We start from the raw sequence: 12,746 nt of genomic DNA, 5'->3' as shown, positions 1-12,746 counted from the left end.
GAGACACGGAATTTGAAAAGCGTGAAATTAGCGAAAACTTTAAGAAATGTTAAAGTAGATTGATAAAATTNTATATTTAATTGTTCTTATAGAGCCTAACGATTTGTGCAACTTTTCAATTATTATTATGAGTTTCTAGAATACAGAACGTTAAGAAAGAATTTACCAGTAGCTGACTAGTAATAAAAAATATTAAACTTTTTCTGAACGATATCATATGTTTTACAAGATTGCATTCGCTATAATTAATTTTATATAAAAGTTTCATCACTACGTATACAAATATGAATACTATATTTATGTCGCCATTAATGAAATTCTTCATAGAATAGCGTTCTTATAAATAAAAATATATTAATATTAATATTCTTTATTTACATAGAAATCATTAGAGAGCGACTGTAGAAGCTTAAAACATTTTCTTCGCTGGTAAATTTTTCTCTATAAATTCCGTCTTAATTTTATTTATATTTCTGCTAAATTTATTCACAAAGATGCTAATTAGACTTTTAAAATCTTCACATCTTTTTCAATCTTCTCTTTAATCGATTCGTACTTTCTTAAAGATGCTCTTTACTTTCTAATTTCGATCTTTATTTCATGTTCGATCAAATATCAACCGAAATTATTACATAAAACTTACATCAATTAGATTCTAAATTTTCTCTATTTAATATACATTATTTGAAGGTTAATAATTATTATGTTCTAATTGTTTTTCTTTATAAATAATTTATAAAAGAAATTATCAGAATACTCGTATAAGGATTTACAGAAGTAAATAAAATACGTTTCATAACGTAGAGTAAATTTTGGCCTAATATAGACTCTTTACGATAGGTCAGAATCGAAAAATTGAATAAAAATAAAATTTAAAATGGAAATTTTTAAAATAAATTAAGCATAATTTTTTAATGTATATATTAATTAAAGGTATAGACTATTAAATAAATTTTAAATGTCCAAATTCATATCTTAATAACTTAGCTGAATATAAGTTATAAATTACTTAAAACTTATTAGGAAATCATATTTCTTTTATATTATTATTGCTATTTTTAAGATAAATACGTAAATATTTAATTTAAATAATAATATTTTACATTATTTTTACAAAAATCTGTGTAAAGCGTTGAAAACTTGGAATAGTTAATAATTTAAATTATATTTATAATCAAATTTAATTCCGATGTTTGTTAAGATAATAACGCTATGTCCAGATAATAACTCTAATTTAAAGATGAGAATAATGTATTCAGAGAAGATATTTATATAACTTCTACATAAACAAGTTATAAGGCCTATAGCCTACTTGTGAGAACCTTTACTGTATAAATATTCACTTTCTTGATTTACGACTAATACTTAATATAATAAAACACGTTAAATAAGTCATACATTATTATTTTAAATAAAGATTTTATTTTCTGCCTTGATTTGAAGACTTTATTAACTTTGCATCATCAGATGAATAAACAATAATTTACCTACCATCTGAGGCTTTCAGATTTGATTCTGACGCAACTTTTTATTTTTTTTAATAAATAATTCGAACTCGATTTTGTTCTTTGTCCTTCATTTATATTGGCAGATTGCAGGTTCCTTTGTAAAGTCAGATCCCCGCTCCTTATAGGTAACATGAGATTGTATGTTTAGCCACGAGCTCGCAAAATAATTCAGTCTAGACAGTTCATATTTTAAAATATAATTTGTAATCTGTAACTGAGTTTTCATAAAATCTCAGAAGATAATAAAGAAATAATTTTGTTTAAATTTCTGCTGCCAAAAATCAGAAAAATTCTAATTCGCTGAAAGATGAATAATTATTTATTATATTCTTTTTTTATCTTCCAAAATTAATCAGAAAACAATACAGTTTTCAGAAATACAATCCCTTTAGTATAATATAATACAAGTCTAATAATTAACTTAATTAGCAATTAATTTTGCATTTTTATGCGAATAGATTTTGCATTAATTTCCTATCCAACAAAATAACGTTTCGTACTTTTAAACTTTTTGTGATGATTTCAAATATTGCTTGATATAAAAAAGAAGACAAAATAATATAATAAATTTAGCTTTGAATTCTTTATAGCATTTATAGCATATTTAACCATTGGCAACGGAAAAATATATAGTTTTCTTCTGATAAATATAAGCATAACATTGATTCATACAAATAGATCGATTAACATAGACATTAATAGATTTTTTTCTATATAATTATATGTTCTTTCTTAAATTATTTATCATTTGCTTCAGTTTTTTTCGTTACATGCTTAAATATAGATGTATTTTTCATTACAAGGTTATGTTTTCTAATTATTATTTATGAGCTTATATACCACTTTTTACATCTATTGATTCTTTGTATGGTTTGATAATCATATTATTTAAGATAATAAAATTAATTTAGAATAAATATTTAAAAAAATAATAGTAATACATTAAATATAAATGACTTTATTTTGCTCGTGCATATAAATTTTATATTGACATATGATTCAATAGATAAATGATTCAATTATAAATTAATAGTATATTAATACGTAATAAAAATTTCATTTTCTGCTATTTAATATATAAGAAATTGTCTAACTTATATTGCCTAAACATATTTACAATACAAATATTTAAAATTCAAAAATTATATTAGGCCTGTAAGGTTTCAATTGTATCTCATAAGCAATAATCATAGATTCAACATTCTTCTTTATGCAATGTTAATTAAAATAATAAACTAAAAATTAGTTGATAAGTATATTTTAATGGGCTGTATTGAATTAAAACACGACATGATTTAAATAACTAAAATCAACGATGATATAAATAGATATTTACATGATAAAATTAAGTAATATAAATATAAGTAGCAAGAGAATTGATCTTCGCAATCACTTCTGTTATTCTCGATATTTATATTTTTCTATTAAATCTCATTTTTCCATTAATTGTAGATTTCATTAAATTTCTTATTATTTATAGATTAATTGTAGATTATTATTTATTTATATATTTATATTCAAACAATAAAATATATGTATATATATTTACTACTTAATAAACTAGAAAAGATATCACATTCAAAAACTTTACTTGCTCTAACCTATACCAATTGATCTACAATACAATGAAAAACTTAAAATTTAAGTAGGCCTAATATTTACAAAAGTTTATAAAAACTTATAAATGTAAAATATCTTTGGTTAATTAACTTAGCTAATTTACTACCATTTTTTAAAATAAAATTATAAAATTTCACATGATTTTAAACATACAAATTAAATTAAAATATATTATTTTATAAATATAAGTTATATTAAAATTTTTTACATCATAACTAATAATTTATTTAAATACTTTAATAATTATTTAAATGAAACTTCGTATGCTTCATAATATTTCAAAGTTATATTCCTAAGAAGAAAAATTAATTGATGATATTCAACTAGTGTAATATAAGCTGATATTCGTGCTAATAATATAAAAAATATTTTATAAGAAATAGGGAAAAAACAAAATACGGATATTAAAAATAAATATGTAGCTCAATAAAAAACTTTATGAATATTATATGAGAAGTTTAACGCGTATCGATCTTGCCATTAATTTTTTTAAGAAGTTTAGTTTTTACATTATATATAGGCCTATATATACGTGATATATATGTTACCTATTGAAAATTAAGTAAAATTATTAATTTAATCAATTAATTTTATGTTATTATTCATTAATATTAAAAATCGTTGTTGAGAGCTTTGATCGTTTTCACTATAGGCTTCATTTTATCGATATTATATCTTCATCATTTTCATTTTTACATCCTTAGTCACTCACTCACTTTGTTCCTAATATCATTCCGGTTGATAACATGAAAAACAAACTTTCATTTCCTCTTAATTATCTCTTCTACCAATGAGTAGACTGAACAAAATTTCATAATTTTATCTGCCTACTTATCTATAAATGTATATATCAAGAGCATTTATTCTTCTAACAATTTCTTTTCGTTTTATTCAGCTTTCGTATCTATAGTTATGATAAAAGAAATTTTACAATAAAAACTTTATGAGCTAAAAGAATAGAAGTTATTTTCTTATAGCTCAAAGACACATTTAATAAAATTTTATTCTTCAATAACTTTCTACAAAATCTTATATATTATTTTTAATATACTTCCTGTCATTATATACTCTATAATTCAAGTAAATGATCTAACTTAGTAGTTTGATTCAGACATTATGTTAAATTCTCCAGCTTCTTCATCTTATCATTAACTTACTTATGAAAGATTTATCCAAATTCCGAAAAATTCGATCAGATTATCTTAAGTAGTAAAATATTTTATTGCAGTTATTTTTTATATTATTTTAAATGGCGTAATTAAATAACATAAAAAATAATTAAGCAATTTTTCCATTTAAATTAATTTAAAACGTTTTATAAAATAATTTTAGTAATTTGTAAACATAGAATAATAATTCTTCACTTTTAAGTGCTTTCTTGTAATTTCGCATCTATAGAGTGACTTTCTTTTTAAATTTAAAATATTATTTTATTTTTATCTTTTTATTTTTAAAAGTTATTCTGTCGTTGAATACATTTTCTTAAAATATTTTAAAAAATATTTTATTTCGAATTTTCTGCATTGTAATTTATTGGCATTTTCTGCTTAGTATTATAATCGATTTATTAAAATCATTAATTGTTCAACTGTTGCACAGATGAAAATCGTTAATTTTATCAAAAATTTTGTAAAATATTTTTAAATCCATAGAAAAAATATTTAAAAAATATAAAAGACATATTTTTTATATAATGTAGAAAAATATAGGCTATTTGAATTTCTCTCTGCATATAATCAGTAGAAACCTTAATAATAAATCGAGACGAAGTCTATTTCTAAAGATCTTTTTCTCTTCATTTCAGAAAAATTAAGAAAAGATCGGTTTTTGTGCTTAAGGTTTTCTAAGGCATTAATTAGGCTATATTAAGGCATTAATAAGGCTATACATTATGAGGTGTCGTTTGAATGTTTCATAATAAACAAAATTAAGATCTTTTTTAACTTTAGGCAAATATATTATATGAAAAAAATTCAATTTCGTTCATTAAACTAGTGAATTATCGATGAGGTACGAGAAACCAAATCCCCATCCGAACTATCCATAAGAAATGATGAGGAAATCGGAATGGATTCGAAACAGGATAGGACAAGTGTGCAAGTAGTGCAATTTATGCAATAATATATTAATAAGGAAGCTTCTTATTAAAGCTAAATAAATAAATAATATGATTTTAATAAATTCTCTTATCAATCTATTAGGCCTATGTGTTTTGTTTATTAATAATAAGATGTAAGGATATTAAAACTTATTTTTAACATTTTCAGAAAATTAAATGTCTAATTTAGTCAACTTTCTAATATTCCCTTTCTTGAAAGATTAAAATCATTGAATGAAATAAGAAAATGAAAAGGTAATCTATTTATTTTATTGTATTCTTCAAATTTCTTAAGTATAACTATGTTTAAAAAACTCGCCTTAAAAAAATAAATAAATAAAAATAGAGGAAAACATTCTTATCCGAAGTTCATCTGATTTATTGTTTTCATTATATTTTTCAGTAGCTTATATAGGAACATATCATTTTAAAAAAATCTAAGCAATCCATATATACATTTGAAAATCTGCTTTTTAAAGCTCACAGTCAAAATTAGGCAATTCCTCATAAAAAATATTCTTTCTATAAAATAAAATTTTAAAAAGAGCTCAGAAAATTATTTATTATGGTCTCCTGATGACAGAAGAGCAACGAAAACTTGTTAGCATGTATCCTAACATCGTTACATCATTTACGACATGTAATGCTATCTACGAAAAGCAACTACTCTATCTCATCAAATCAGAATAAACAATTAGATAATTTTGCTTGTAAGAAAATAAGAAATAAAACGTATGAAAAGTGCCATATGCACTGGGTATAAAACATAATTCTTTACAATAAAAAGCCTATCTCATTACTTTCCAAATTCATATATCATGCGAAAGCATTATTAATAAATATTTCAATAAACTATGCTAATTCTTTACATATAATGTTGTCTATTTTTGTTGTATATGTATATCCTACTATTATAAAATCTAAATAATTTATAGGATAAATATTTTTACTCCATTATATTAAAATTTCAGTTAGTATATGTTGCTTACTTACTCAATTATGCTCTATTCAATTACTATATCATTGCATTTATATATTATATCATTAGCCTATATAGGCGATATAATGTCTGAATCAATAATGAGATTAAGCAAAACATCGAGATTAAAGAAAACCATAAAATCAAACGGGGCAATAAAAGTGACTTTTTAAATATTAAATATAATGTTTTAATATCATAATTTTTAAAAAGTTAATTTGAAAAAACAAATTTTTAAAACGGTGCATTTTTTCTGGTTATAAACAAAATTTCATCGTAAATGCTTGTGAAATTCCTAAAATTGCGCTGTGTAATTCTCTGAATATCATTAAAGTAGTTTAGATAATGATATAATGACATGTACCCCTACAGTACATTTACATTTATACAATAAAACAGTAAATTCTAGCCTATATTTGTAAATATCACTGTATAAATGTTGATGTTTGATTTCTATTTAAAATGATAGTATTAATAATTTTTATATTGTTATATAAAATAACTACAGCAAACTAGAAAACAAAATCAGAAATTTAATTCAATTATTTATATAGGCCTATTTATTAAATTTTTCCTTCAAACTTTTAATATAGGCCTATTTATCTAAACTCATAGTAAAAAATTCTATGCAAATGATTTATTGGCATTTTTGTATTGCTAATTTAACAAAAATAAATTTAAACTAATTTAAATATTAACCACTAAAATTGAATTCAATTTAAATTACGTAGGGATAGCCAAACCTCGTCATGGTGGAAGCCATACATCGCTTATCAGAAATACACGAGAGCCTCATTTCTCTATTAGAACAATATTATATATACATGTAAGCTTATATATAATTAAAATATTATACTTATCATTGTTCTACAGTAAATATCAGTTATATTAAGTTAAGCATGCGTACAGTAGCATAACGTGCAGTATTGTGTCGTACATTTTGGTAGGTAGGCTTTCTAAGAACAAATTTGATTTCTTTCTTATCTAAATTCATATTAATGTCTTTCTTTCATTACTTACTGGTAGAAGGTTTGTGGGTTAGAAGTTGAGATACTAACTTTTTAATTTGATTTATACGAACGCATCTTTCCTTAGTTTTCAGTTACCTATTCGAATTACTAATGCGAATTACGCTTACAATCCGTGTGTATGTCGTACTACATAATACATAAACAGGAAACGTAACAAAACATATTATATATGGGTAAGTAGTATGTATCAAGTTTACAAAAATAAATTGTACAGTACAAGGCTGTACGGAAGCAACAATAAGGGTCTAGAAGAGTAGCGAGCCACAATATAGCCTATATATTTGTTTAAAGATACTTTATTAGTTTTGATTTGTTTAATCTGATTTTTTGTATTTTCTTTCTATTGTAGATAAAGAATTTACATTTATAAAAATATCTTAAATATTCAACATACAACTGAGTTAATAGACAACTTCAGCTGTAAATTAATAGTGATTTTAATTATCAATTTACAAGTAAAATGTAGAAATTTACTGTTATTAATCTTTATTAGCATAACGAGTAAACACCCTGTTACTCAGGGGCTAAGCAAATACAAATATTAAAATATACATAAAATGAAGAAAATTATTAAAAATTGCATTTTTTTAATTCTTGAAACGATTTTGAATTAATTTATTATTAACTTAATTTAAATTTTAATTATTAAAAGATACAAAATCGTCATTGATAATTTTGTTGCAGAATTTTATTTTTCTTTTCAAATTTAAAGCATTTTTCTTAATCCTCTCGATCAAATAAATATATTTTTAAATGTTACAAGAACCCGATTGCATTTTCCATGATATAATTTCTCACAAAGCCTACAACTTTTAGTCAAATTAATCAAAATTATATATCTGTAGATATATTTTAAACATTTCACAAGTTAAATATCTTGAATATCTTCCTCGAATGTGCAACATGTATGAAATTTAACTTTTTTTTTTCCATTAAAAAGCTTTACTAGATAAGTACAAGTCTCTTAGGATTCATTCTATATCATTCAGCTTGGGAATAACTACATATAGATTCCTGTTTACAAGTCGCTATAACTTCATCTTGTTGCTCTTCAGTTTCTTGGAGGTTAATAAAGGCGACGTGCCTAGAATCACTACATTACATCAGTTCCCAAGAGTTTATTAAAAGGAATAAGCTCTTAAGAGAATTTCAATTAGAGTTTCAATATCTCTGGAACCAGTAGTACAGACAAATGGACCGTTTTGATAAATTAAATAGGATATAAAATTAAAATTTTTTGAATTTTATAAAAATTATAATTAAATAATTTTGTTGTATGAATATTTTACACGAGCAAATGATGAATATTTTATTGTATTAATTCATATTTAACAAGACCGGAGTTGGAATATTCATTCTAATTTAAAAACAAAAGTTATTTAAATAATAACATAAACAATGCATTTCATAATGTTATTAAAATATAATTTTATTATATTAAATAATAATTTATCATAAAGTTATAAAATATATGTTTTTTAATATAGACTTACAGACCGTCCTATTATCTGTTTAAAAGTTTTAGATTAAACTGGTGATGCGTTTCTCAGTAAAGATGTACATAAATTATTACAGGTTATGAAATTCCTCACCTCAACATGAATATGAAATTTGATGGATATTAATACGTGCAAGAAATCTTCGCTTCCAGAGCGATAGCCCTTTTATTCATGACCAAATAGAAAACAGGACTTTATACCTAGATGTAAATCAAATGCGATATATTTCCCTTGATGTGAAAATTTTTATTTCCACAAGGCGCTCGGTATAATTATATTAATATTCATAGTTTTATGCGTATAATTTTGCAGTTTCGTAGAGCACCATCTTAAACCTCTTATTAAAAATGTTAAACTTCCTAGATAAACATTTCGCTCTCGATATTAGCATACGTTTAATCATTGAGATGTTCTTCCTACCATTTTTTTAATGTGTCTTTCATTAAAATTCATTATTTTCAATGATTTAGGAACATGTATATTGTATCAGAAGTGGCCTATCTTTAACATCAACGTAGAATAGTTTATGTAAAAAGTTTAGCAACATTAACACACTAGATAATTTTTAACATTTAAAATTATATCGAAAAATTACAAATTAAAGTACGAATTTCTATTCCAATTTCGAGTTTGTTTTTTTGTGTAAATATTTCAAAATTCTTTTTAATAATAGAGGCTTAAATATAAAAGAATTGAAAGGCATATTTCCTTTAAAAAAATTCCATAAAATGATTACTTTATCGATTTATTCAAACTCACTCATAAGGAAAATATTCAGTGCATATTTGCTATGGTCTACCTTACTTGTAATTCGTAAAGTTTTTTTAGTGGTGGTAGAGATACGAAGAAGACTAGGTTAAACGTGAACTGTCTGCTAATGTACTCGACTACTGACAAATTGTTGTTAGAACCGACCAGTCAAGAGATCCTTCGCTTACACAGCTTCTTGTTTGTTGCAGTCAGCGAGAACATTTGTTACTTACTCTTCAACTTCCATGATCGTTTCCAAGCACGTTCATTCCTTTACCATTTGGCTACAGAGCGGTCTCAAAAACGAACAGATGGTTTACATTGTGAAGGATCGCTTCTTTTTCATTCTGGACTTTAAAGACTAAACTTTAAGAAACTTCAATATGTCATTATTGATCCAACAATGTTTTAACCTGAAACGTTCGATTGAGGAATTATCTATAACATTAATGCATAATCTTACGCCGCGTAGGCCATAATTATTACTGAGATAAAACTTGTTGATAGTGCTTAAAAGTTTATCGTGAATTAAAAAAAATTTTTTTCTAAAAATATTAAACTAATTCGGCATTATAAAAATTTTTTTAAAAACAATTTCTCCGAGATAAGCCCAAATTAAATTTATCATTAGTATTTTAATATTAGTAAAAACTTCTAAAAACTTTTGGATTTAATGTGAAATTTTTCGTTTCACTTTATGAAAATTGATTCCTAATATTCTTCGTTTATCTTTAACAGTTTTATAAAGTTTGCTAATTATTCAATTTTGAATAAAGAACTAAGCCAAACTTTTAATGAAATTTTACAAGAATTTGACGTTAATTATATTATATTTTTTAAATTATAAATTAAGGAACAATTTCTAAAATTGAAATTTTAGAAGTTTTATTCTAATTTTTGCTTATGGAAAAATTACAGGACTATTAAAAAATATTTCACGAAATATTTTAAAAATTCAATTCAAGTCTATTATTATTAATAAATTTTTTCTGCTTATTTTCAGCTGAAAATCCAGATAATGGGATGCCTCGTCGACTCCGTACAGCCTACACTAATACTCAGTTATTGGAACTGGAGAAAGAATTCCATTTCAACAAATATCTGTGCCGTCCCCGTCGCATTGAAATTGCTGCATCTTTGGATTTGACAGAACGCCAAGTAAAGGTGTGGTTTCAGAATAGAAGAATGAAACATAAACGACAATCTATGATGAATAAAAACGGTGAAGATAAAAGTGACAATGAGAGTAATGAAGCGGCGACAGAAGGAACGGGTGACCAGTCTTCCGAAATCAAAGACGTAGCTGATGAACGTTCAAGGACTCCAACAATCCAAACCGATAGTCCTCGAACAGAAGGTTCTCGAGACCAAAAAATTGGGATTGTTAATAACGAAGACAGTATCGGAGGAAGATCTTCGGTGAATTCTTTGGAAGGGGGTGGTTTGTTAAGTTCTTCGGATACAGAAACACATCGCCCTTCACCAACTGTTTCTCGTCCTAATCCCTGTGAAAGAGGTGCAAGTCCTTGTGAAGTAGCGAAGTCTCCAGAAACCACTACAACACAATATAGGTCACATACTCATTACACGGCTAGACAAAAGAACCCAACTGTGAACGGTAATACAAGAAATCAGTGTCATTACGGCACTCCACCGCCTGGAGGTTTAGCGAACAAAACCTGCAATGTAGACCCTGTATATTGCCGCCAGGTTACTAATGCAGCCTCTGCAACCACCTGGCAACTACCTCCCTCACATCCTTCTGCCATGCCGCCCACTGTAAATTCTCATCGGCCACATTTACGTCATTTTTCGGAAACTCCTTATTCGACCGATTCCATGACACCGAATGCCATCAACGGCTATCCGCAATTAACGCAAAGAGGTACTTCACCTAATGTATGTCCTCCGTTTTGTTACAGGACACCTCCTCCACCTCAACATCAACAACATCAAACACACCATACGATGGCCGAAGGTTATTGTAATCCCATTCCACCTCAAAACGGTACTTATCGTCCAACGAGACCGGGAATGTATTTTACACCGAGCAACGAGCAGAACCACCGGATTCAATCTAACGGATGCATACAATCTCATTCTTGCCCTCCTCAGGGTCCTCCTACTATATCACCCTCTCGCAACCCTATGGAAGACGATTATACTGTTCATAATTCACAAAGGACAATGGTACCGTCAAGACAGTACGGTTATCCTAATACTATTGACCAATCTGTTTCTCCACACTTCATGAACGACTACAGAGGACCAGATCCTATATCCGATTATTCTTCAGACAGGGCATGCTATAATGGTTACGAGAATAATGAGCAACAACAACAATATATGAATAACGGATATAATTATACAAATTATAATGAAACAGACGAATCGATGCTTTCTCCCTCCAATAGCGGAGCTGTATATTATGATTTGAATGGGTGTAGAACAACTGATTACAAAAGTAATGATACTTATAACGATCCATCAAGAAATGGTCAACAACAAGATTCTTCGAATATACAAACATTTGATAACAGTCCGGGCCATCAAGAACATTACAACATTCAGCAATGCACAACTACAGATTCCGAACTTACTTATAACACCAATGATGGTTATGGAGGTTATTACGATGGAGGAGCTAATAGTGGGAGCGATTTCAACTTTCTTACATTGGCAAATGAATATTCCTCCACACCAGAATATTATCAATTAAGCTGATTAGAGAATTGCTATTGAAAGATGTCCTAAGTGCAATATACGAAAGAAACTGTTTAATGTCAACGTAAATAGATCATAGAGATAAAAAATTTCAGTAAGCTAAATTTCAGTTCTATAATATACAATCTCCTTTCTTTTGGCTTTTAAGTTTTTGCTTATTGTTTATGTTAATGTGTCTGGTGTCGCTTTGTCCCTGTTATGAGAATTAGAACGCGTAAACCTATTTCAAAAAGTTGAAAATATTTCATTCAATTATAAATAAATTAATAAAATTAAATTATTTAAATGAGAAGTAACTAAATAAATTTATAATTTAAAAAAGTATTTAAAAATCAAAACTTTTAATAATTTAAGATGATTTTAATACCAATACTACACACAAAAAATTCAAGATACGTTGTTATTAAATACTTTTAAGTATTTAAAAACACTTAAAGAAAACTTTTTGAAATAGGTTTATTTTCAATTATTTCCTTACAATAGATTCTAACGAAATATAGGGGCACCGCGAATCAGGTGAACATTTCTGAATGACTA

At 26.0% G+C, this 12,746-nt stretch overlaps 1 protein-coding gene across 1 annotated transcript in view; it reads left to right on the top strand.

The window, feature by feature from the left end:
- Positions 1-12,496, top strand: part of LOC111634310 — a 54,532-nt gene extending 42,036 nt beyond the window's left edge. Inside the window, exon 2 of the mRNA XM_023379064.1 lies at positions 10,489-12,496. Coding sequence (XP_023234832.1) covers positions 10,489-12,209 — 1,721 coding nt within the window. The 3' untranslated portion in view covers positions 12,210-12,496. The remainder of the gene's footprint in view (positions 1-10,488) is intronic.
- The last annotated feature ends 250 nt before the right edge of the window (positions 12,497-12,746 follow it).

The sequence above is a fragment of the Centruroides sculpturatus genome, unplaced genomic scaffold (genome assembly GCF_000671375.1).
Source record: "Centruroides sculpturatus isolate CEXI.00-Female unplaced genomic scaffold, Cexi_2.0 scaffold210, whole genome shotgun sequence".
Classification (NCBI taxonomy): domain Eukaryota; kingdom Metazoa; phylum Arthropoda; class Arachnida; order Scorpiones; family Buthidae; genus Centruroides; species Centruroides sculpturatus.
The sequence above is the reverse complement of the archived record's forward strand: the minus strand, read 5'-3'. Positions and strand labels throughout refer to the sequence as shown.